This window comes from Ammospiza caudacuta, chromosome Z (assembly GCF_027887145.1).
Source record: "Ammospiza caudacuta isolate bAmmCau1 chromosome Z, bAmmCau1.pri, whole genome shotgun sequence".
Classification (NCBI taxonomy): Eukaryota; Metazoa; Chordata; class Aves; order Passeriformes; family Passerellidae; genus Ammospiza; species Ammospiza caudacuta.
This window is the reverse complement of record NC_080632.1, coordinates 7121885-7149566: the sequence shown is the minus strand read 5'-3', so window position 1 is coordinate 7149566 and position 27682 is coordinate 7121885. Positions and strand designations below refer to the sequence as shown.

Here is a 27682-nt window from a genome sequence, read left to right as displayed (position 1 = left end):
ACTTTATGCCATACACAGTTTTAAATAAACACCAAATTCAGTACTTCCCTAATTCCTGACTATCTCTGATGGATACAGTCCTAAAGCTTCCACTAAAACCAACTAAGAATAGCAACTCACAAAGCATCATTATCTACTTTCAGTCATGTTTCCAAATGCTAAAAAAGGTTTAAAAATAGCTCTAAGGTACATATACATTCTTTTCTACAGAAAATCATCTTTCAGAATGTAAGATTTCTTCTAAGACTTAAAATTTATCAGATGGTGTATGTCTGCAAGTACAACACATCTGCACCTGATACAGGCAGCATTATGGGCATACACAGTAAAATGGAAACTTGGTTTATTGTCTGAACAGTAGTAAGCATTAATCTCTGAATCTCTGAATAAATACTAAATATTTTATACTGCCTAACTTGTCTGTATAAAACCTGTGGCTATCACTGTCTAAAATGCATAATAGCAAAATATTTCTCTGGTTTGGATATAAAGTGTTTATATTTCCACTAAGCCTATTTTTAAATACCTATAAAACATTTACAGATATTAAAACCAGTACTTTCTTATGTGTTATCTACACACAAATCATTGGCAACAGACTAATTCCTAGTGAAAAAACTGGGAAAGCTTTCAAAATATTAGAGATGCAGGACTACATGAAGTTTAGATTAACATTCACAGAGCTTTTGTGTCACTTTTGCACAGGTTGTCAGTATACAGCATTTAATCCCTACTTTTGATAATTGAGCTGACTTCTGGTAGAAGCACCCAAGGATGCTATCAGACATCTAGACAAGCTGTAGTTTAACTGTATGCACAAATTTTTTCATTACTTTAGGCTTCAAAGAACTTACAGTTTTATTAATATCTATCCAGTAATTTTATTTTTGCTTAAATTTTTAATAACTATATAACTATAAAAACTACTTTTTCAGGTGTAAGTTTCATACATATTACTTTCCTACTAATTTTTTTTGTTAATAATTTCAGTTTTCTTTCATGATCCTGAAAAAGCATTATCATTTTCTAGATTTTAGGCTCCCTATATGCAAAATGTATATACATTTATTCATCTTTTAAATAACTTTAGGATGTGCAGATGCAGGTTTTTGTTTTTTTTTTTAAATCATTCTTGCCTAAAAGGAGCCTTGGAATTTTGAGTCTGCAGCAGCCAGCTGAGTCATAAACTCTTTTTTATTTTGTGTGTATACAAAAATAGGGAAGGAAACACCCTCTCAAGTTCTGCAAAGTATCACCAAAAAAAATCTCTATGACTTTAGAATGGAATTTGAAAAGAACAATTTATCTAGAAAATGGTATTGAAAAATATAACAATTCTTATACCTTAAAAAAAAAAAAAAAAGATTCAGCTCCAGTAATTTGTTTTTACACCTTCTCATAGATGCAGTTTCCAGATACATTTGATGTGGCAGAAATGCCACAGTCTCAGGCTACATACCACATTACAAAGGCAGATGAAAAGCCAGAATTGAAAGTACAAGAATGATAATGAGGTGTTTAGTTCCTTGATTAGATTTTGCTTCTAGAAAAGCACCTATGCTCAGGAAAAGGCTCAGTTAATTTTGGCATTAGCACATGTATATACAAGTCAGCAGCATGACAAGTTGTTTTGGTCAAGAAAATGATAAATAGCATCTGCAAGGATCATGCCAGTCATAATATTCTCGGTTTTTCTCCTGTGTCCGAAAGGATCCACAGCTAGGTTTGTCTCACACGGTGTAGCTTACGAGCACACGATGATAACTAAACTTGAACTGAGTCCCTGCTGGGGAGGTCTGAGCTCCAAGTCCCACCACAAAAGCCAACATCCCAAATCTGTGAGGGTCACCTCCGTCATGGCCAGCACAGCTAACATTTATTGTGGTGACTATGATTACTAGACACACTTTTCCCAAAAAAGCCACTTCTACTAGTGAGTTTTTCTGCTCAAACCCCAAGAAAGGCTGTTGACCCCTCTGCCTTTCTTCCCTGTCCATCAGTACCATACATATATGCTCTGAGCATACATAGTTTTCCCTCTCTTTAATCCTCACGGGATAAAATACAATATGGCCACACTAACAAAGGTGTTCTGCAGATTGTGAAAACAGGTTTTCTTCTCCTACATACTGGCAGGAAAAATTATGTCATTCTTTAGATATTTGGAGGCACTAGAGAATACCATGATGCATAGGCATTCCTCTGGAATTAAAATATGTACTCATAGGGTTGTAACAGAACTACAGGCTTTCTCTGGAGTAATAAATTAACAGTAACTACAATGCTTCTTAAGACTACCCATTATATTGTGAACTAACAAATGCTGCAGAAAAGTTTTGCATCCTGAAGTATATGAAGAACTTATGATGACCTGGCTTTTCAGCTTCCCTGCACTGCTACTGTACTCCTATGTTTCTATGACACACAGATTTACAAAACCAGTCAGATTCAGTTTAGCAGCCACAAATAACCATGAAAAACAATAAAATAAACACAAAGGAAATTAGAAAGGGGAGCAGATGCCAGTCACGGCACTGTCCTGTAATACATTTAATCCCCATGAATATGAAGTCATTGTGCTTAAAATTAATCTTCAACATACATTTCTCAATGCTTCAAGGTAAAAATTAGAGTGATTTGTTAGCAAAACAAAGAATGTCTGTAATTTCCAGAGGAGGTGAGCATCAGGTTTCACTCTTGACATGGTTTTTTTGTTCGGTATAATCCCCAATCTGAAATTTTGCAGTTGAAATGTACTTTGTATGCACTCAGTCTCTTTACATTACTGTGCAGTGGCATTTCTGAGAGTGGATATAGTTCCTGTAATCAGCAAGCTGCTTCAGGTACAAGTTTGAAGGCCATCGGTGCATCTCTACAAAATTGCGCTCTTCCACTAGAAAAAGAAATAAAGGAATTAAATGTAATATATAGACACAGAGCACATATGCACAGGCTATAAAAAGTATTTTAAAATAGATAAAAAAACCATTAAAGATATAAATACAACTACAAAAGTAAAGGTGAGTGCTGCCTGTTTTGCTTTGAGCTCTACTATGGCACAGAGGTAAGAGTTATCACACAATGTTTCCTTATTTTTAAGTTAGTAATAAAAAAGTTTTTTTGAAAAAATGAATACAATACTTATTAAGGAGAGCAGAGAGATATTTCTAAAGATGAGTATACTTTATTCTTAGAGAACAGTCATATGTAGTATGCAAGGATTTTTTTTATACTGCAGAACTATAAAGCAGGGTATATCAATTCCTGTACAGGTAGTTTGTCTCAAGATCAGTACAGAAAGCAAGGTGAGAAGTTCAGCTAAGAATCCAGCAAGACATTAATCTCTTATTGCATACAGTTTTTAATCACTGACATAGTCATATAAGAGTCTTTTACCCATACTGTGTAGATTACTCTTCTCTGCATTTGCAGAAAGATGCATTTTCATCTCCCTAACCCCAGATATTCCAGAGTCAGCTTGCATCCATTGCTCCTTGAGGGCCTCAGATGAAGGCAGAGAGTTTACAGCTGGGAGAGCCTGAGGGCAGGCAAACCGCACTCACCTGGGCACAAGGCAGGGCTGCAATCCTCAGGGGAATATCCTGCTAATCAAATCTGATTTCCTCGATGGCAAGGTAACCCACCTAACCGATCAAGGGAAGCCAGTTGATGTAAGGTTTTTGCAGGTCAGTAAAGCTTTTGGTACGTTTTCTCACCAAAACTGGATCTTTCTTGACAAAATGTCCAGCCCACAGCTGGATAAACACATCAGGTGAAGGGTGAGCAGCTGGCTCACAGGTCAGGCACAAAGGGTTACAGTGGCTGGTGGGACATCAGACTGGGGACCTGTCACTAGTGGGGTTCCAAAGGCCTCCATCCTTGGCCCTGTGCTCTTCAACATCTTCATAAGTGCCCCAGATGGAAGACTTATGGAAAGGACACTGACCAAGTTTGCAGATGCTACAAATCTGGGAGGAGCTGCTGACTTCCTCAAAGGCAGGGAGGCCCTTCGGAAAGGCCTCAGTGAGTTAGAAGACTGGGTGATCACCAACCATAGGAAGTTCAAAAAGGAAAAGTGCTGGACTCTGCACCGGGGATGGGGCAACCCTGGATGTATGGACAGACTGAGGAATGAGATGTTGGAGAGCAGTGCCCTGGAAAGGGATCTGGGGGTCCTGGTTGATGACGAGTCAGCAGTGTCCTGGCAGCCAGGAGGGACATTCCTGTCCTGGGGGCACCAGGCCCAGCATGGCCAGCCAGGCAAGGGAGGGGATTGTCCTGCTCTGCTGCCCACTGGGATGGCACCGCCTCAAGTCTGTGGCAGATTGGAGCACTACAGTGTAAGAATGACATTAAAACTATTAGAGAGTGTCCAAAGGAGGGCAGCAAAGGGCCTTGAGTGGAAGCTGTGTGAGGAGCGTCTGAGGGCACTTGGTCTGTTCAGCCTGGAGGAGACTGAGGGGAGACCCCAGTGGGGTCTGCCACTTCCTTGTGAGGGGAAGAAGATGGGGCAGATGGGATAAAGAGGGGCAGACACTCCAAGGGTATGGCCTGAAGTTTTGTTCAGACCTCCTTGGGGAGGTTTAGGCTGGATTAGGTAAAGGTTCTTCCTCCAGTGCGTATTTCAGCATTGGCACAGGCTCCCCAGGGCAGTGGTCACAGCACCAGCCTGACAGAGTTCATGAAGCTTTTGGACAATGCTCCATGGTGTGACTCTTGGGGATGGCATTGTCCAGACCCAGGAGTTGCACTCAGTGAACCTTGTGTGTTATTCCAACTCAGCTAATTCTGCATTTCTGTGAAGGTCTCAGGTCTTGGAAAGCCCTGGGAGAGCTGCTGCCTGCTGCTGTGTTGCTGTCCTGAACCTCGAGGTGATGAGGTGCCACAGGTCAAAGAGATGCACCCCTCATCAGGGTGAATGAAAATCACACAGGCAATGAGCAAAACATTCTAGTTACACTACCAGAAACAAATACAAATGCTTGGAAAAATAAATATCAGGTCCCTGGAAGAAGGTGGGTCTATTTACTTGAATGGGCCATAATTTTTTAATTTTATAAGATCTGCTGGAGCATACTATAAAAATCCTACTTTCTTAAAGAAAGACCCTTTAAAAACCAGCACTTGAAGAAGTATCAAAAATGACCCATTACCTTGATTTAAATTAGCATGATAATATGAAGGGGTTGACATACAATGACCAAACTGGTCCAGCAAATTCAGTTATGGGTAGGAAACCTGGCCATCCCAACAGGACCCATAAAAATGGTGATGCAATGCTGGCTGTGTCATGCTGTGTGCTGATCCCATGCCAGGGTGGTGAAACATCCTGCTGGAATATCCTAAAGAAACCTTAATTATTTTCTCATGCAAAAATAGTATAATCCAGAACATCACTTTTTATCTCAGCAAAACATAAAAACATTTGTCTTTTCAAAATGAACAGAAAAATACCTGAAAGTTCTTGAAATTCAGGCTTTTGACTGAAGATGAGGTAGTTAGTGGCAATAAAATGAAGAAGCCAAGTTGAAAGGCAATCAGAATTGTGAAACTGTGGGAAAAAAGAAGACAAAAAAACTCTTAATGCTATCATGTCTAAAATATAACCACATCTCACATGTCAAAATATTTCTGGTTTCCTTTGTGAAGCAATTTACTAAATAAAGATTTGACTATAGAAGATAATGAAAGAAAAGTAATTTAATGGAAATACATAAACAGGTGAACACCCAAGAACAAATCAACAAAGTCCCTCTCCCAGGGGTAGAAAAAAAACCCTGAGGTATCATGAATTTGGAAATTTTGACATCTGCACAGAGACAGAACTTCACAGGAAGGAGGGAAGGAATGTGTCATGTTGGTTCTGTGATCTCCTCTTTCTGCACTAAATCCTATTTGATTAAGGCAATATCCTTCAATCTAATTTTTACTTTCCTCTTCTGTTTTCCAAACATGTCTTTATTGTTTCTCTTTTTTAAGCATCTAATCTTTTCTTTTCCTTATTCTATGCATTTCTCTCAATATTCTATGCAGTTGGAACTCCTTTGTCACCTCCATACCACATAATTTTCTTTTTTGTCTAAAGGAGGAGTGAGCGCATCTTTACTTGCCTGAAATCCATCTTTCCTGGAAGAAGCTGTAATTAATTTGAATTACTGCAGTGTGTCCATGATAAAAAGAATTCTAGAGATGAGGGTGTGACTAGAGGGTCTGGAGCCCAAATCTTAAGGGGAGCAGCTGAAGGAGGTGGAGTTTTTATCCTGGAACAAAAAGAGGCTCTGGGAGACCTTATCACTCTCTACAACTCCCTGAAAGGAAGCTGTGGACAGCTGGGGGGTCAGTCTCTGCTCCCAGATAAAAAGTGACAGGACAAGAGGAAATAGCCTCAGGTTGTGCCAGGAGGTTTAGGTTGAATAGCAGGAAAGCTTTCTTCATGGTGAAGGTTGTCAAGCTCTGGAGCAGGCTTGGGTACAGTGGTAGAGGCAATTCTGTGATTCTGTAACTGCATAATCAGCAATTAAAGGCTGAAGGATTTCTTCTGGCCACCCTTGTGTCACCAGTTATCCTAATAAACAGATTTTATACCAACACGTTTCCTTAGGAACAGAAATTGCTCTTAATATTTTTAAAAATTTTGAAACAACTTATAACAGTCAACATATATATTCTCATTTGATATATATACAGTGAGTACCTTAGCTTTCTTGAGCAAGCTAACAATACTGAGGCTTGTGGAAGCCAATTCCCTGCTAGGCATGCTCTGGAGCTGCGTGATGATGTAAAGTTCACAAATATGCTGGAGTCTCATTACTTGGTACATCTCTGCACAGATCAGCAGAGACATCGCCTGGAGAATACTGGCTAAAAAACAAGAAGACACAAGTTACATGTATTTTACCTTTCTGACAAGATAATCAAAGCTACTTTTCACTAAGCTGAATTTTAAATACCTAACAACAAACACAAAATCAGACTCCTGTGATCACCTTGTTTTATTTTTTCATTATTATAATTTTTTTTTGCTGTATCACCTTATTTTTCCAGATAAGCTATACAATTAAGAAGAAAAAATGTATTTAGAAATTTTTGGCAGATGGGTGTAAAGACTTGCTGTCAATATTGTGGATCTTGAAAATGATGAGTCAAGTGCTGCTGATTTATTTAGAGTAACTGAGAAGGAATAAGTGAATTTAGCTAAGTTCTCTTTCAGAAAAGCACTTTTATGATACAAGAAAATATAGCCAAAAGTCCAAAGACAAAAAAAAGAGCAATATTTTTTTTAAAATGTAGCACAGTAGTTGCATTTTTAAACTGATAAACAAGGAAATGTTAGGTGGAGTGAAAAGAGAAACATGGAATATCTAAGAATAAGGTAGAATAATTATTTCAAAATAAAACAAAAGCAAAAATACATATCACAATATCTTTTATTCATTATATCATGGAAAAATAAGCAAAATTTAAATAATGTTTTAGATTTAGTATTCAGATTTTCTTCTCATAAGAAAGATAAAAATTGGGACATAAATAATATTTTAGCTCAATTTTTCTTGCAAAACACTCCTGTTGGCATATTTTTCTGGGTAGACATACACATAAAATAACCATGTGTATAAATAAGATATTCCTGCAATTTAGCCTTGTTTATAATACACTCAGCTATATGTGTGTTCAAGAAATGACAACTTTTAAATTTAACACAGAATCCAGACTAGAAAGCAGTATTACTGTAACATAAAAAAAAAAAATACAAATATTATAATGGATCAGAAATGAAATTGAAACTTCTTTGAGTCTTGTTATGTGAGCACAAAGCAAATAAATAATGTTATTAGAAATATTTTTTCTATTTTACTTGTATAGTACGGATTTCTTTTTTTATTTCACAATACAAAAACATTATCTTTCTCGAGACATTGCACATTCAAATATTGGTATTTTTCAATCAAATAGGCGCTGCTACATTACTCTCTACCCATGCCCTGCTGTGGAAAAATGAATTACAGATATAGAACTGTATTTTACAGTATTTCCTTACCTGGGCAGCAGGAGTCAGTGTAAAGGTACTCTAGGAAGGACAGGAAAGTGTCTTTGGAAACACCATACACTGGAACCTGAATGCTATTTGCTTCTAGATAATTACCATTAAACATTGCTGCCATAACCTCACAGCGAGCCACCAGAACTGCCCTGTGGGCTGGAACAGTTGCACCTGCAGGATGCAAGACAAAAATCAATATACAATGATTTTATACAACACAGAAGTATCTTCATTTTAAAGTTCATGTCTTCTTAGGAGGTCTTCACCCCACTGAACGTGATTAAAGTGTTGAAAGTTGACAATGACTAACAACACGCTCACTGCATACTGGTTAGGATGAATAATGAATAATAAAATAAAACAAAATCAACAAGCAAAGAATTATTTAAGTCAAAATGCAATAGACTAAACCAACTGAGAATAGACAAAATAGAATAAATCTGTTCACACAAACTGAACCCATTTCATAAATATGCCATATTATGAAGTGTTATGCAAATGGTTAATGGTTGGATTTGATGATCTTAGGGGTCTTTCCCAACCTGAATGATTCTATGAGGAGTCATTTATGTGCACCAGTAACCCTGCTGGTAAGTGATGTTTGTATAGAATGACCAAAGAAAGCAGAGAAAGACAAATTTTTCCAGATGAAATTCCATTAAGTCCAGTAAGTATAAATTTAACTAAATTAAATACTGTGACTAAGTGAATTTCCTGAATGGCTGTCTTATGAAAAAACCACTGATGATTTTTTCCCATAAATGTATCAATTTTCTATTATTTACAAGTGAACCCTTTGCTTTCCTACAGTCTTTGGAAGACGTGGAGAGGCCAAGAGCCCAGGATGGCAGAGGCCTTTTGGGCTGCAGAGTCCACCTGGACTGAGCAGTCCAGCTCAGTATGCAACAAGTGCCAAGCAAGTGCCAGTCAGGACAGCAGCCAAACCCAAAATGAGCATTCAGAGTTGGATGTAAATGTTTTAATCAAAATTATAATAAACAGATCAACTCACATGCAATATAATGCATATACTTACAAAGAAGTTACTGTTTTAATTATGTCTTTAATCACAACATTGGTACCTGAGTAATTTTTTGAAATCTTCTAGCATTTTTTGTCTTTTGTTCTGTTTCTACCTCCTGTACTTCCACTTTCAAAATGTCTAAGCTGCATGCTATATGTCCTATATGTGCTTGTGAATGGACACTCATCTACTAATTAAGATGTCCAGTCACGCTCTGTGTCTCTACACAGACACAATGGGCTCCAGTTTTTCCTGGCTTCCATACTTCTGTAAGCTAGAAAACTCAAAGCAATGCTAAGTATCCAAGGAATTGCTCAAAACCTTACAAATTTGTATGTCTGGTTAAGATTAGGGCCTTCAATTTCTTTAGTAGTCATATAATTTTGATACAATTGCTCTGATTGATGAATTTGAGAAAAAAAAATTTAGAAGATGTATCAATTATTAGGAAAAACAGTTCACATTTTTTAGTGGATAAGCATGCTTTTTAAAAATACTCGTCAACCCAGATATTTGGGGTTTATTTCTGTAAAATATATAGTGTTGTGTGGGAATCTATAAAATTAGAGGGTTTTGGGAAAGCTGCAAAAGGCTGCAAAAGGAGTCAAGTTCCCGCAAAGACTCTCAGGAATGGGACACTGAGGTGAATTGTTCATGTCATTGAGGTCAAAATCAGTATTTTCTTCTCCTTTACAACAATATTTTTGCGCAGTCTTTTCTGTGTGTTAAACAGAACATCTAGAAAGAGTCTCCTTGACCTGTGCTTATATTTGAGGAGTTAATGCTTCATATCTGTCCCTGAAATATACATCTGAAAATAATTATCTAATTCTAGAAGGCCATTTCTGCATGAAGGGTGAGTATGGACAGACTAAGAAATAGTGTTAGCTTTTAAAAAACATCTCATTCTTATTCTTACAAAAGCATGCAACATGTTTCTCACACTGCATCTTTAGTTATAACAATGAACATATTTAATTTCCAGACAAAACATTGAATCCTGACACTGCAGCACATTTGGAGTAAAACAAAACAGAATAAAATAGAATAAAAAATAATGTCAATCACGGAGAGGAATTCCCATAGGCTCAGCCCAGATGAACCATGGTGCAGGGCATCCACAGGGACAAGCTTTCCCTGCTTTCCACAGTGACAGCAAAGCACTCATAATTCCTTAGTTTTGATGCCACGGTCACCTCCATGTCCCGCATTCTTGAAGAGGGGAAAAAGGGTAAAGGATGGATGCCAAGTGGTACTGTACCTTGTATTTTGAAGATTACATCAGCCAGCACAGGTGTGTTAAAGAATAGCCTGAGGGAAGTATTATAGAGCCGTTTTATCTGGTGAGACTTGCAGTCCTTTACAGTGTTTAGCTGAAAAATAAATTGGTAATTAAACACTGTCATGTGTGGCTGCCCACAGAACTAAATATTATGGAACGTAATTTTTATGGGAAAATAAACAACAGCTTCTGGCATGTGCATTCCTCTGGAATCATCTTTTGCTTTCTAATTTCCTATTCCCTGCAGTGCAGCAGCTCTGAGGGGTCTCTTATCCCTCACAGTCACACCAAAGTTTGCTATTCTTGACCTCCCCCATCCAGCCCCTACAGGCAGGTTGGGCTTCACCAGTTTTCTGGAGTCCCAACCTTTGCAGACATTCCCTGTGCAGACCCAATGCTGCAGCAGAACGGGGTTTGAGGGCTCTGGGGGGAGCAGGGATGGGACACACATCCACCCCGCAGTGTGATGCTGTGTACAAAGGCAAGGCAGCTGCAAGTTTGGTGTTTATATTGCCCTGGAGTCACCTCCACAGAGGCACAGGGAGCTCACAGGCTGGAGCACAGACTCCTCTTAGAATAACCTGGTAGTGTCAAGGCCCTCCAAAACCCAGTACTGCCAGTTAGTTTTCAATTTTGGTTTTCTTACCTTAAAAGTGTAACCTAAAGCTGACAAAAGGAACTGCATTAAAATCGTGTTGCTAGATTCTGACAAGTGAAATTCAGATGAGGTTGAATTTATGGTTAAAAGGTTAAATTTATAAAATTTTTAGTTTTACTAAGACAAATCACAGATCCTTCTTATTGGCTTCAAAAATAAAAAAGCTTAAATGAGAAATAAGAGTACTCTGAAAGCATAAATAGAATAAAAGAAACTACAACAGCTCAGGCTTGCTATCTTAAAAGTCTTCAGGCTATTCAAGGCCAAACCTATAAATGTTTTAGCTGTGGGCACTAAGGGCTGCTAAGCCTAAAACAAAGCAGTCATAAGCTGAAAACAGTTCAGTGACCTTTTGATGTCTATATTGTATTGTTCCTAGAGAATCTGAGAGGTTTTCCTTCCTAAATCAACAGAAATCATTAGAGCAAGTTCTGTATTATCAGGGAATGTATATGCTCCAAGAAAAAATGTCTGTAAAAACTCATTCTATATTAAAACTAATTCTGCATGGTGACTTTATATTAACTTAATAATATTTTACAATTTTTGTGTGGTCTTCTACTGACTTAAATATATTGAGTTACAGACAACTTTCCACAACACAGCATTTATATGAGAAACCACCCTTCTCTGGATCTACTGCAGAAGCCCAACTTTTGGCTTATGTTCAGGAGCAAATCTTTCCTGGGCAGCCTCTATTACATGGGAATTAGCAACACATAATCATATTGGCAGACAATGTTTAAAGCTGCGAATACGAGTAATCCCTTTAGAATACCTGCTTGTGTGGTTTTTACCAATTACATTAATTCTGGATGTTACATCAGGATCTCTGTGTATGTGCCTGCAAACTACTCACTGAAAGCATGAAAAAGTACAGGCTCTTTAATGCAAAGTGACTTTAAAACAAAGACTGACAGGAAAACCTTGTCTACAAAACAATATCTCAAAAACTTAAGTAACTAATAGTGACACAAAGGAGTTAGATGTACCTTTCCTGGAGTTTTCAGGATGCATTTAACTTTCTCAAGCACGTGTTCTGTTTTATCTGGATCCTTCAGCTTCTTTCTTATGTCCTCTTCTAATCGTTCCCACTGGAAAGCACCTACCACAAAACCAGGGGGAGACAGATTATAAATCAGCAAGACACAGGCCTCAGCAGGCAGAGGAAAGATGACATCAATGTCAAACACATCCTGCAGAAATGGTAGGGGGCTTGCACATAAATCAGCCCGATCTTTGCTTTTAGGAAGGGCAGAATGCAATTTTTGCACATTAAATTTCTATGGTACTTTTTATAGTGTAACCAAGTACCAACAGACTATAAAATCTCACTTGCTTTCACACTCAATCTATTAATTCCTCCCAGTTCAGTCACTACAAATTGCAGGTAGAGATTCAGAAAAAAAAAATCCTTCATATTTCAACATTTGTAGAAATTTTTTAGCTTCTGCTCATGCTGCTGGCTGTATTGTTCTGTAGGGGTCGGAACTAGAAAAATTTAATGCACAGCTACATTCTTAGTCCTCACAGCTAAAATCAGCACAAAGTTTACAGTAGAATTTCTGTTATTCTTGTTTTTGCAGTCAAAGCCTTGATATTCCCTGAGGTGTCTCAATAGCTTTCTTGGAAAAATTAAGAGAGTGAAAACAAAGATAGTTTATGCACTTTTCTGGAGTAAGTCTCAGAGGCAAAGTGGGGTTTTGTGCTAACTTTCTTTCAGTTCTAACCCAGGACAAGAAGGAGACAGAAATAGATCGAGCTCAGTAACAAGCCTGACTCAGCACAGCTGATGCTGTCAAGAGGCTCAATCAGCATCTACAGCACACAGCATCCTCAGCTCAATTATCTCCCATCTGTACCACACTGGTTAAGGGTTTATAACCTCATGAGCATCATGTCACAGCCCTGAAAATCTGAAAACTCATTATTTGTTCTCTTCTCAGCCTCTACCTCTACCTCAAGCGCCTCCACCTCTCAGAGGCACCAAAACATAAAGCAGAGCTCTGCCTGCAACTGCAAAGTTTCACAGCTCCTTGGCTGACATGAAGGAAAGTAAAAAAGGAAAATTAGCACACACAAGGCACTAAACCCAAGCTGTAGATGGTAACAGATGAAGATGTTCACAAAGATATTTAGACTGGAGGAAAGGACGCTCAGGGGTGAACATGTTGCCCTCTTCAACTGCCTGGAAGGAGGTTGTAGCCAGGCTGGGGACAGCCTCTTCTCCCAGGTAATAAGTGACAGAACAAGGGGAAACAGCCTCAAGTTACACATGGGGAGGTTTAGATTCAGTATCAGGAAGATTTCTTCATCTCAGGGGTTGTCAAGCACTGGAACAAGATGCCCAAGGCAGTGGTAGGGTCACCATCCCTGGAGGCACTTCAAAGATGTGGCACCTGGGGTCACAGTTTAGGTGATGGGCTTGGCAGTGATGGGTTAGTGGTTGGACTTGATAATCATAAAGGTCTTTTCCAACACAAATTATTAAATTATTCTATGAATTAAAAATATTGTATTTATCCATTACCTGCTGAAAATCTGGTTTTCATCCCCTATCCTTGGCTCAAATAAATAAGAACAAAAAAATTAATCTATTCATGCATCTTTTTTCAGTGAAAAACTTCATCTATTCTTTATGTTTGTTACTATTTTGGAAAGTGTCTTTGATGTAAAAACTCCAACTGAAAGCTGAAAGATTCTCTGACAGGTTGAAAAATATTTTACAAAGAACAAACAGGCGATAGCTACTTCTAGAAAAAAAACCCAGATCTTTCTGCTGAGTAATTCTAAGCAACATCTGAAAAGTTAAACAAATATCAGTGCCATTTTGATAGCTGGCATTAGGTAGGTGAGGTCACAGACTGTACCAACTGGAAGCAGAACTCATGCAACACATCAGAGGTCTCCACAGTCCAGCCACTTTTTCACTGTTTTCTCTTCAGCTGCACCATACTCAGAATAAAAATTACTTGAGTTTCCTTAAGCAACTCTGCGCTCTTGCCCTTGTGTTTAGAACATGCAAGCATTTACAATATTTTAAAAGCCTAGGATCTGAAACTGACTCAAACTCCAAATTTGTTTTGGCATAATTTTGAATGTTATTGATGTTAGCCTAGGGACTAATTTAATTTAGGTCCATTAAATCTGGAATGACAAGTAACATAATTTTTGTTATAGGTGGTGGTGTTTTCATTGTGCATGGTGATCACAAGGGATAAAATAGATGTGGAAACAAGGTGAGACATCATCTAGCAACAGCAAAGCCAAGTTCCTTAGGGCGATGCACACATTCCTTCATGAGACAATAGGAAGAAACAAGTTGCCAGATCTGTTCCCAGCAGGTACCTGAATAAATGAAGTGGAGGATATCTGGGAGACAAGAGCAGAAGACAGAGTCCTTCACCACCACCCTGACTGGTGGGACACAGGGTGGGACACCCTGGGGCGAGGAGGGGAAGGGATCTCCGGCCTGCACCGTGAAGAGGCTCTGAGCCAGCTGCGCCACGGAGGCGTCGTGCACATCGCACGGGCTCTTCACCCCAAACAGCAGCATGAAGAGGTGGCTGACAGAGCACAGGATGATCTTGTGAGCCTCCACCACCGTGCTGAGGTCCTCGGGGTAGAAGGCCACATCTGCACACTGGCAGCAGCAGAGCAGGTTGTGCAGGTCTGCGTTGTAGTGCGAGGCTTCACCCTTTAGGATGGGCATCTTTTCTGCAAAAGAAGTCAGGCTGTAAAACCTAAGTTTTGCAACCTTAGCAAGTGCTAACCACAGGACAACTGACCTTATCAGGTCAGTTTATTTTTTAAAAGAGACATTCAATAAGAATATTTCTTATATGCTGTTTGAATATCTTGAGTAAAATACTCAAGATATTCAAATATTTAATACAGTAAGTAAGATAAGAAACACTTAGTTTAATAGTTAGTGTCTGTCCTTTCACGAGCCCTCTATAGAAAATTACACTATAAAGAAACTTTGACTGTGTATTCCAAATCTAAGAGGTCTGAGCAAATTTTTAGAACATGGAAGAAGAGACAACTACAGGTTTATAGGTAACTACTTGTCAGTAATTCTTTCACTGAGCAAATGCATCAGCTGCTCAGAAATCACATACAGGTGCGTACTTCTCTCCTTTGCTTCATCTGCAGCAAACAAAAACACTATCTGATTATACTGTAGAGTAATAATTCATGCTCTAACAACTCTCTTTTTTAATCTGTCTGCTAAGACTTTATGTAAAGCTTTTATCAATTTATGTTTTCGTAAGTCCACCAGGAAACCATTTCTATTAGTTATACCTAAAATAAACCAGAAATCTATTGCGATGTTATATTTTGCCATACAACTCTCGCCAAGTAAATTAAAATATCACTAAAAGGTGATGCAACATAACCGCAACAGCTGATAATAGATAACACAGCTCATAGTAACAATTGTTACTAAAAAATGTAGTAAAATATACTGATTGTGCAAAGAAAGTGACACACATAAGGAATTATACTAGAGACCAGATATCAATGAGCACCTGGCTGTTCAAGCTGAGGTGGTTGGACTCGACGGCACTTCTGCATCTTTTTCCTTTTCTTCATTTTTTCAGATGACTTCTGATTCAAACTTTGGATCATAAAATATTCAAGCTAAGACAAGAAATATTTTTAAAAAAAAAAACTTACTTAATAACAACCTATACATCAAATTAGGGGTATAACAGGCTCTGTATGCAGGTCTAAAGCTGCTGACACTATTACCAGTCATCCAGGAGAGTACCAAAACTCATTTCTGAGAAGCTACCATACATATTTAGATAGAACTAGCACAATTTAAAAGACTATTTATTCAAATGATTGTGGTTAATTCTTGTGTATTTAATCTTCCTAGAACTGACAGACACAAAGATATTCAATTTACCGACCTCTTAAGATGCTAATTCTATCTTGGGGAGTGGCCTCATTCGGCTGGATGTTAGCCAGCAAGATAAAAGGACAAGAATACAAGAGGAAAACTTACTGCAATGCAACCAATAGCTTTCCTAAATCTTCCTACTTGAAACCAGAGCAGCCTTGGTACTACTAATTCAGATAGCACAATAGACTCACAGAATCCTAGAGTGGTTTGCCTTGGAAAGTGCCTTGAAGACCATTGAGTTCTTCCAATGGAGACACTTTCCACAGATCAGGTTGCTCCAAGCCCCTTCCAACCCAGCCAAGAACACTGCCAAGGATGGGACACTCACAGCCCCCTGGACCATTCTGTCCCACTGTCTGACCTCCCTCACTGGGAGGAATTTCTTTCTAATATTTAACTTGAATTTTGCCTTGGTGGGAACTCGACACTTGGTGGAAGGGCCATGGTGTGCCTCCCCTGGCTCTCTGAAGCCCTCACATCTGCCAAGCACCTCATGCATGTTCCACCCTGCTTCCAAAGCTGCAGATTCTCACTCACCACTCCTCCAAAGTATTTCTGGATGTAGAAGTCATTAAGGGTGTGCAGCTCAAGGTAAGTGGCTCCGAGTTCCTTCGCAAGCTGGACTCCTTCAGAGGTTGTGACACAGCTCCTCCTGTCTGAAGTGCACAGGGGACAGGTGCAGGGCACTCCTGGGGTAAATAGTCATGGAAAATAACCATTTTGGCCAAATAATGCAGAATTCTTAGATTCCGAAAAAACTGTAAAGATATCTTACTTATAGGAGAACAAAGAGGGAAATGAAAACATAGGAATTTTATAGTAAGAAATCTGTAATGACAGAAAAAACCCAACTTCATATTAATCAAATCAAAGCACTAGTCACTCTACAAACCACTGAATACATTACATTAGTATTATTTTATTGATTTTGTTAAGTTGGAAGAGTTCAGGCAGACTTATGGATGCCAGATTTGGCTTTGGCTCAATAGCTTTGCATGCCCAGGTCTTGTACTAGCCTGCAGGTGTTATCATTCATGAATGTCACCCTTAAACCTACTCAATTCTTGTGGCCTGTCCATGCAGGAAGTACACACAGCAGTGAAAGAAGAAAATTTCCACTTCAGACCAACCTTTGATGGGTTTGTATGTACTGCAGGATCTGATTCATCTACATGTATTTCACATACATTTTTTAAAAACACAAAATAGGAACTTTTAAGATTATGCCATTTAAATGTTAAAAATCTTCCAGCCACATTGGGTCAGCTTTGCTTAATGACAGTAAGAATGTGCCAGCCATGGATGTGCTTTCAAATGTGCTGTGCCTGCTCCCTGCTAATGTCCTCTGCCTAGACCTATGGATAACATAATAAAACAGCTTTTTCTGGGTTTTGTTAATCATTTGTTTTGGCATCAACATTTACCACTACAGAGGATTAAGATCTTAGTAATCTGTATGAGCAAACTGCTGTGTTCACAAATATCTCCTAGAAACAAAAGGGCTCTGTGTGTGCACAGCAGTTTGCTCTGACAGGTCCCAGGGTAAACCCAGAGGTCCAGCCTGGTGTCTCTCATGGCCACATTATTTAGGGAGGAAGAGAGAAAAAAAACTAAGTGGAAAATAAAAAATAACCACTAGAGGAGTCACTGAGTTTGGTGATATCCTGGTCTTAAACATAAAGTGTAAGGAAATGCTTGGGGAATACAAAAAATTTACCAAAACCTAGCATTTAGAATGGGAGATTTATTACTCCTGTATATATCAGAGCATGAAAGTTCTTGGTCATGATCACTGCATTACTAAATGGAAGAAAATAAATATTTAACTGTTATGCAGCTCTTTAACTGTCCTATATCTGTCACTGAGCTAAAAGGTTTATAAGTAGACCTTAGCAACACTGAGCATCCACAGAGGATATACTTCATATGGATTAATATTTCTCTGTACAGTACAAAACAAATATCTACATATACATTCATCATGTCTCTTATTAAAAGGAGGGACACTCAGAACCACTTGTTTTAGTAAAGTATCATGAAGTAAAAGACAAGCCAGGCTTGTAGTTTTCATTCATTGCTTTAGGAAGAAAATTGGGAAAAGAATTTCAAGGCTTTTCCCAACCACTCTCCAGTGTTTTCAGAATGCTGGATATAATTTTAATCTCATACACTAGAGATACTTTATACCCAAATGTATGTTGCTTAATCCAAATTACTAAATTTAATCCTCATGTGTGATGGCTCCACAAGAAGAGTCATTGCAGAGATCAAAGAAGGATAGGTTGCCTATCATTATTGACGTTAATTAAGCACAGTGTTCTTGCCAGCACATCAGTCTAGAGAGCCAAAATGCATGTGCATATTACTGTCATCCTGACAGACTAATTGTTTCTGTTAGCAGCTTGGAAAAATAGCCAGCTTCTACTGAAATTACATTATACTCAACTTCCAAATGAGATTTTATCTGTTGTTACAGGAGGCTGGATACATACCGTTTTTTCTTGCACCAATAGCAGAAATTATTACTGGAACTGAGCAGTGATTTAGTGCTTTTTTCACCATTGGCACATAGCTGTCCTTTAGTTCTTGAAATGAAGTCTTGTCATTGACAGAGTATTTAATCACAATAATATCAGCTCCTCCAATGAGCCTGAAGGAAGTGTACCAGTCACTGTCAAATATATCCTAAAAAGAAAAAAAAAACACCGATCAAGAATTGACTTAAAGATGAAATATTCTATATTCTTAATGCAAAACTCTACATAATTGTTTTTGTCTGATTAGATCTTATTTGAAGACATGCAACAATGAGCAGACTTCCTGCTTTGTAATTTCCTTGTTTGGAGAGTAAGTTGTTTGTTATAATAAATCATAAATATTTTCCATTAATTCAGGAATTCTGTCAGAAGAATTAAAAATAGGGTTTATCAGGGAATACTCTTTTCAGGAAGAATCTTTGCTGCTTTAATTACTTAACTTTAAAACTGTTTCCTTTAGGAAATGAAAACACCTTCAGTGGTAGATGTTTTCAGCAACACATACAAAAACATTATTAATCACATCATTTTAGAGAAAGGGTTACACAGAATTATCCTACGTACCTATGAACTTTTAAATACAAACTTAATAATTCAGTGTGACTTTTGTCCCTAGAGCTTCTACATAGCTTCACCAGGTGTTAATGTCTTCAGGATAAGGACTTAAATCACATACCTAAACTTTCTTTTTCAATTTCACATTCAAATTTTCATTGCTCTGTGCTGAGGACTTAACCTCTAAAACTGTTTGATATTCTGTACATTTACAGCTGCGCTGTATCCACATGCAATATACAGTTATTACTTGTGTATCTGTCACGGAACTGTGATTCCACAATTTCTGCTTCACCTGCAGGTAGCTCATAAATACCAGGGGAGCCTTGGCTTTGAATGTATGCTGAATTGAAAACTCTTGAGAGAAGTCTGGAAGTGGTCCAGAGAACTGAAGAAAACCCCCAATGACCCGAAATACTATCTCCTCTTAGAACAGAGAGGCTTTTTTTGCCCTTTTTGTACTTAAAGGGGGCTTGTAAGAAAGATGGGGACAAACTTTTTGGCAGGGCCTGTTGGGATAGGACAGGGGACAATGGTTTTAAACTAAAAAAGGGTAGATTTAGGTTGGATATAAGACAGACATTTTTTATTCAGAGGATGGTGAGGCCCTGGCAGAGTTTGCCCTGAGAATCTGTGGGTGCCCCATCCCGAGCAGGGCTCAGGGCCCAGTTGGATGAGGCTCTGAGCAATCTGGTCTAGAGGAAGGTGTTCCTGTGCATGGCAGGAAAGAGCTAACAATTCCCAAGCACATGTTTGTGCAGCCTCTCCCCAGCATGGCAGGGGGGGCTGGAATGAGATGATCTCTAAGGTTCCTTCCAACCCAAATCATTCAGGGATTCTGTGATTCTATGGCAGCCCTGCATAGCATGTGAGGCAAAACTAGAAGAACTTGGGATATTGAGGGGAAAAAAGGGGAAATTAGCAGTAATGAAATACAGACAGTGTGAAAAAAGGAATAAATGAGTGGAGAAAAAGTGACAAAAGGGCAGAACTCAAAAGTTTGGTAGTGGGGAGCAATTTGAGTTTTGTAAAGCAAGTACAGAAATAAGAGCATTACAAATGGGAGTGAAGTACATAAAAGATTAGTAATATCAACAAGTGGCATGGCTTGCATTGTCAACATAATTATTTTTGACCACTTCAAAAGGGTCATTGTTTGAAATCTGGTGAGGGAGCTGCAATGCTCTTAACTACAAGAAGTAGCATGACCTTGATGGAAGTCAAAGTCAGCGAGTATTTGCCTAAAGTGTCACTTCACATCATTCCCAATTCAGGTCTTGACCTTACAAAGAAATAAGTCAGGAAATAAATTACAGTTCACATTCCCATTGATGTCTGTAATAGAAGCTTTTGTTCTGCAATAAGTAAACTGGAATTACCAATTTATCAGGAATAGCTCTCACATGATTAACCATGTTGACAATAGAGGAGGTCAAGTGCACTGCTCTTGATATTTGTTTTTTTGAGACAACTCAGTTAGAGACTATTATAAACCCAGGGTAAGGACAGTGTCAATTAGCACTTAATACAATCATTTAGGCCCGGTTAATGATACAACATTTACACATAAATGCACATTTAGCGCCTCTAGAAGTAGGACTACCAGCTACAGTGCTTAGAGACAGCCATCTAGATGGACATTTGGAGAACTTGATCACACAAGCAGGCAAAAACCGAGAATTTTCAAGGGAAAGCTTTAGTACACTTTAATTGATGAAGATCTCAATGGGGATTTTTTAACAGAGCTGCATGCATTTAACACAACAAAGGTTTAAAGGAAAAATACAACACAACCCCAAAAATAACATGGGCTATTTATTTTCTCTGTTCTTTTGGCAGACAGAAAGCACATCTGTTCCTTTGCAATTTCCTTCCAGCTGACCATTTTCAAGATCAGCCCAGATTTGCACCTGCCCATCTCTACAAGATTGGAGACAATGGGTGGTATCATAAGCAAAGAGTAGAGCACAGGTGCACAAATACACTGCAACTGCACAGCTTTAAGCATGAGTAATAAAAAATGTTTATGGAAACTTCCTATGGAATTTAATATATGTATTTTTATATTGTTTGTATATTGGTTTTGTGGTATGTTGATATATTGTTTTCCACTCACTCAGGGGTAGAACTGAGGTAAATCTCATGTGCCATGAAAATCCTCCAGAAATATCTCTGACAATGGGTTTTTTGCACAAGACATGCCTAAGACAGAGCATCTAGAGCCTCCTTCATTATTGCTTTTAGGGAACCTTTCATGCAAAAATGACAGGGGGAATGCCATCAGATGATGAACAGCCATTCAGATTCAGGAATAACCTTAATTTCAGGTTCCATGTATGAAATTTTTGTAACAGCTACTCCTCATCATGTTTCCTGCTCCATTTCACAAGTCAGACATTGGCTAAAGGAAGAAGTATATGTACAGCTAAGGTCATTTTATTATGACCTTAATAATTATAACTTTAATTATATTTCTGTTGCTGTTCCACTCAGGACATACTAGGAAAAATCTTCATTTTTTTCCTTGCATGCATTCTAAGTGTCTCATAACACATTCTTGCCATTAGTAAATTATACTTCTCAAGACTCAGTGTTGAAAATAAAGCTTTCAGAGGCACTGAAGATATGATTTTCCTACAAAATCGCATGATCCCAGAAGACAACAATACCTGCTTTGTTAAAAATTATTTATGAATGCCTTTCTGAACGGCAGTGAAATTCCTCACACAAGCGCCCTTGCAATGCCCACGCTCTTTCTGCTCATAAGTGTCCCCACGTCCAACCACCCCAGCCCTGGGTCTGAGGCAGCAGCAATGCCAACCACTCTGTGGGGAAAAGGGAGCCTGGACACCCCGCAGGAATGTTCCCCTGGGATTTCCCCAGGATCCAAGAGAACTGCATTGGAAACACTGGAGAATTATCCCTCTCTATAATCCATTTACAGACCCAGTCTCCACAACCAAAACCTTCTTCACACTGATGTCCTCCACACCACATACCACAGCCTTCTCTGTTTTTATTTTAAGATTCCTCTGCAGTTTCTTATCAAGTCTGCAGCAGGACAAACTTTATGGGTGTACTCTCCAAAACTTAGTCGTCCCCTGAACTTACTCAGATAAGTAATCTGCAGCACAGAGGGAAGTATCTCCTCCAGAAATCCCCCTAAACATCCCCCTCAAAAAACAAAGGAAGATCATATTGGCCTCTGTCATCCTCTCATAAATGAATTTAATAGTATTTTTTACCAGGATATGATAATTTGTTGTAAATTGCCACTTCAGCCATTCAAGCTTAAAAATGAGGAGGGATGACCTACTGAAAAATGAAAAGTTACTTTCTAGCTGTCATTTTTTTTACTGAAGCAGCAATATGTCTAGATTTCTAAAAATAGTAAATAAAATCTGAACATGGCTCAGATTCCTGTACCTTTAGACATGGTAAGGGCTGGCCAGCATAAGGATAAGGATAAAGAGGAAAAAGACAGAAAACTACACTATGGATGATATTGCTGACATAAGAAAACTCACAGTGTTTTAGGGATGACTCCTGTTGGTACAGTAAATAACAAGGAAAAAATATAAAAAGGTTCAGGGAAAGAGATTGTTGAAAGGGAGAACTAGAAAAAAAATTCACAGAGCCCCTTCTCAAAATTGTGGTTAATATATTTAAGTTGCAGTTAATAAATTTGTGTATTAGTGAGCCCCATGGAGGTCTGCAGCTCCGTGCAAGGCACTGAGCAGACACAGCAGAGCATGCCCCCCTCTTCAAGTATCTAACCCAGCACAAGACGATCTCCAAAACCCAGCTGCTCCATATTCCCCTTTTGTAAACATTTCTGTGCTTGATGATGTCAGTAATTCTCTAGAAGCAGTTTTTATACAATAGGAGAAAGATAAAACAATTCTGGGGGGGGGGGTATTGTTTCTCATGGGGAAAATAAACCCAAACAAAGCAAAAAAAAAGCCACAAAAACAAAACAAACAAACAAAACCAGGTGGGTTTTAGTAGAAAAAGTTAAAAACTGCAGCAGGACCCCCAGGCCAGGACAGAAACACTCTCATATCCTTAGGGTATTGCTCCAGGTAAGAGAGGGGAGGACAAGACTTACTTCAAGCAGAGAACATTACAAAGGACTTGTTATTTTGCCACTTATTTTCCAGCACTACAATTAAGTGAATCAAAACATGAATTACAGCTTCTATACTATGCTAAATTCTGAACTTGAGAAAGATTAACTTAATTAGATATTAAAAATTCTGCCTGCATTTTTTTCTGCAGAAGCCTAAATGAATTCAGAGTAAAGTGGAATTGCAAAATACAGGTAGGTCAATAAAATGGCATCTCGGTCCTGAAGACTGTCAAATCTAACACAGATTGTTAATTAAAGCAGTGTTTTCCAAAGCAAGTCTTAAAACTCATCTTGTGAATTTCTCCTTTTGATTTATTAGCTCCATACAGAGGTTCACCTCTGAAAAATTAGAAAAACTGGGTCATTCTTATTCAATATGCCTTATTATAGAGCAGCTTAAGGCTACATTAGCAACTGATCAGCTATTAAAACCACAGTATTCAGCAGAGATGTTAGCACACGTGTTTTCCTTAGTTCTTTATGTCTTCTCTTACCCTAGGTTTGCGTTTTTTGAGAAAACATTTTCAGGCCACATGATTTACAATGATGTCAGTGCTCTGTGCTCCTGTCCCCTGCACACAGCCCTGCCAGAGCAAGCCACAGTGGGACACCCTGAGAGCAGCACACAAAGAGCAACCTGGCCTTGGAAACCCTGACATTTTGCCCCCAGATTTTGAAAAGTGTGGTGTTCCACTGCTGTCTCTATAGCCCTGTGACATTGCAAAGTCCCCAGAGTCAGCATTTCCCTCCTGCACCCTGCAGCTGCCAGGGGAAGGAGAGGTGCTCACAACACGCTCGTTTGCATGTTGGCAAACATGAATTTATCTTTGTTTGCATGTTGGCAAACATGAATTTACCTTTGTGATTTCCCAAAGACACCTGAGCTGCTGACCCTCCTGCAGGCTCAAAAGGCTGAGCAGTATCCTGGGCTGACAGACAGGTGCAGCAGCAGACTCAAACTCGATAAAATTAAACTGCACCACAATCTGCCGTGCAAAAGGATCCCCCCACTCTCTCTGGAACTCTACTCAGTGAAACCACATCAACACTGCTTTTCCAGACTCATGGCTGTGGAAGACAAAGAACAGCTGGGCACCCTTGAGTTTTGAGACTCACAGCTATCAGTGTACTCAGTTGCCAAGTTCATGTCTAGGACTCTCTTGCCTTAATAATTTGGGTTTAATCTAGATGAGGTACAAATCCCAGGTAAATACAAATCTCTCTTGGCCTCAGATATTAGAGGCTGAAATACTGCAGGGCCCACGACACCACCACCTTTGTGTTTTGGTAAGACGAAACAGGGATCGTTTCCATGCAGAATATGGCTTGAGGCGATATCTGTCAACATCTTGAATTGTTCTGTGCTGTTTCCCCAGGCTGGCAGAGGAGCAGCTCTGAAGGATCCACTGTGATATAGTGAACCTCAAGCACCCAGGCTGTGGGAAATGGTCCTGCTTTGCCTTACCCTAGCAAGGACACTGCTTTATGCACGACACATAATCTCCTGCAGAGTCCAGTCCTGATATCTGATGCGTCTTCCACGTAGAGAAACATGCTAATTTGTCCTCAACATTCTCAGTAATATATCTCCTGCCTCCTTTAACTGATAGAGGGAAAAAAACCTGAGGACGCAGAAATGCAGTGACTCCAACAACAACAAGCTAACTTTTGAAAGGCAGAAATTAAAAGGTGTCCAGAACTGAACAACCTTGATCTGCAGAAGGCCAAATGCAATTAAAGCAATGTAAAAACACACCAACTCTGTCTCCAATCTACGTCCTTGCTTCCCCTTCTCCAGGTGCCCCCACTCACCTTCCCAACTCCCTTACCCACCTCCCTCCATCCCTCTGAAACAGCCTCCAAAGCCCTACAGACTTCATTTATATTCAGGAGATTTTGCTGCGCTCCGGTGACTCCAGCAAACTGCACGTGCAGGTCACATGCAGCTTCAGATTAGAAACAGGATCCCCCAGTCCATCTGAACTGGTGTCTGTAAGCAGCTGGCAAAAAGAAATAAAGAGCAGAAGGACAGCTAAACTGGATTGTTTAGTTTTAAGATTGTTGGCTTCTGATAATTTCATGGAGCTGTCATGGCTCCTGCAGATTCTACAAAAGGTTTCCCTTACAGGAGTACAAAAATCACCCAAAGAATAGAATTATGGAGCTGAAACTGATTATTGTTTTAATTTCTAAAAGCTGGTAAGCTGAGGGGTTTTTTTTAAGGCTGCTAAGTAGTCATTAAATATGTTTTAATTTAGATTATCAGTATCATTTATAACATAATCATTGATCTGCTCACACTCCAAACTAAGTTTTCTCACTTACTGACAAAAGTGCTGGCAACTAGCAACAGTGCCAAAATCTTTGTTATTTACCATCAGATAAAGGTAATAATGTTAAGACATGATTATTCTTTGTAGGAGGAGTAAAATTATTCCCTTTATTATTATATGAATAATATATAATTAATATAATATATAATATATAAACAATCAGATCTTTTAATCTGTTATTTTTCACAGCTGGAAAACTTACTGCCTTTATTTACAGAAAATTTCATTTTATTATTGGCAAATATTTGGAGAGAGAACTTATGGTGCATTGTTACAAGACATTCTTGTTTACTTCTGGATTGTCTTTCACAAAATTTCCACTGGGCAATATGGTTGAAAAAAACACCTTATTACAGGGGAGGCCAAGCAGAGGCTTGTTTATAAGAACCTTTTTATAGCACCTTTGATATTTCCCAGCATTTGCCTGGTTACATTTTTAAAGTTCTTTTTTACTAAATGCAGTAATAAAACTACAAATAAAATCCCACAACAATGAAAACCATTTAAAAGTAGAACATTATTTCATTTTACTAAAAGAGTTCACACTGTTAATTGTAGTTAAAAAGACTGAGATGGATCTCTTACCCAGACAGGACAGTCGTGCACCACCAGTCTGACATTTCCAAATACGCAGGCTTGATACTCAGTAAAAACTGGGTTTCCAACATGACTGGCAGACAAGCTGCTGTCGATCTGGGAAATGAGAGCACTTCTCCCGAGATAGCTCCAGATCAGGCTGGGCTGCTGATTGTCCTCAGAAAAACCATCTCTTTCATTCCCAAAAGCTACAATATTAACCGACCTAAAATAAAAATAATAAAGACGAAGTTGTGTTAACAAAGATGAAGGGCAGGGATAAGGGGAAAGAAAATAAAATCCCCTTAAATCAAAACTAACATATTAATCCCTCTGAATCCTCTTCCCTCCCTAGATTTTAACACCCTCCCGTAATCAACAGCAAAACCACATACATGATCTCAAATCCAACAGCAGGGTGAGAGCAAAGTGGAAAAGAAACTTGGAAAGGCCTCTTGCATTTCAAATCCCCAGCGGGTTTGGCTTGTTATTCCTTCCTCGGCGTCCAGGCTCAGCCTCGCCGCGGTGACCTCGGGGACTCCTGCCGCATTGCCCCGGCTGCGGCCAGGCTGGGAAACTCCGGGCGATGGAGCTGCAGCAACAGCAACAGCAGCAGCGGCAGCACCGGGATGGGGATCTGCAGCAGGATTGGGATACGTAGCAGGATCGGGTTCTGCAGTAGGATGGGGATGGGGATCTGCAGCAGTAGCGGCAGCAGCAGGATGGGGATCTGCAGCAGCAGCTGCGGGATCGGCCGCAGCAGCGGGATGAGCGCAGTAGGATCTGCAGCAGCAACAGGAAGAGCAGCAGCGGGATGAGCAGCAGCAGCAGAATCTGCAGCCGCAGCAGGATGAGCAGCAGGGGGATGAGCAGCAGGGGGATGAGCAGCAGCCCGGGCTGCGGCGGGCGCGGTGCCCCGGCGCTGTCGGGGAAGGCGAAGCCGCGTCCGGCCGGGCGGTCCCGGGCCCCGCATCCTGACGTCAGGCAGCCCCGAGCGGCGATGGGCAGAGCGCGGTGACGCGCCGAGGGCAGGTGCGCCAGGTGAGCAGGGCAGGGAAAGCGCTGGGGCAGAGCCGGCTCCCGCCCCGCACCAACAGGACCAACATCCCCGCACCGCCTGTCTGCACCGGGGGCGGGACCTGGGGCTGTCACAGCCGAAGGAGAGAGCAGCGTAAACTTCCTCTTTTAAAGTAAACTTTTTTTTAAATTAGTATTTAAACAATATCTACCTTTTCAATAGTAGGATTATTAGCAATACAATTTCTTAAATGCCGCGTGGACTTTTTAGCGTTCATGCGATGTTTAAAGCACAATTTTCCAAAAGGATGCTGTCGCGTTAGAGTAAAACAAACACAAATCACAGAATGGTTTAGGTTGCAAGGGACCTCTGAAGATCACCTAGCCAAGCCCCCAATGCAGGGTCACTTGTAGAGGTTACACAGGAAATATACAAGATCCAATATAAAAATACCATTAGCTGTCACATACCACTGTGTACCCTAAAAAAACAGAGAAAAAATACAGAGTAAAAAAACAGAGTAAGAACACAGAGTATTGTGTACCATCTAGTATGCCTAAAACATTTTTACTCTTTTTACTCTCTTCCTTTTATGTACATGCTGGTATGTGTGTACA

At 39.5% G+C, this 27682-nt stretch overlaps 1 protein-coding gene across 1 annotated transcript; it reads right to left on the bottom strand.

The window, feature by feature from the left end:
• Positions 1-2777: 2777 nt before the first annotated feature.
• RHOBTB3 (Rho related BTB domain containing 3) lies at positions 2778-27020 on the bottom strand. The gene is made up of 12 exons (XM_058823920.1): positions 26578-27020; positions 26057-26273; positions 18410-18602; positions 16455-16606; positions 15538-15649; positions 14354-14722; positions 11998-12110; positions 10327-10438; positions 8039-8212; positions 6695-6861; positions 5455-5551; positions 2778-2893 (listed from the first exon to the last, which is right to left on the bottom strand). Exons 1-12 carry the CDS (start codon positions 27018-27020, stop codon positions 2778-2780), a joined length of 2265 nt encoding a protein of 754 aa, XP_058679903.1.
• Between the last annotated feature and the right edge of the window lie 662 nt (positions 27021-27682).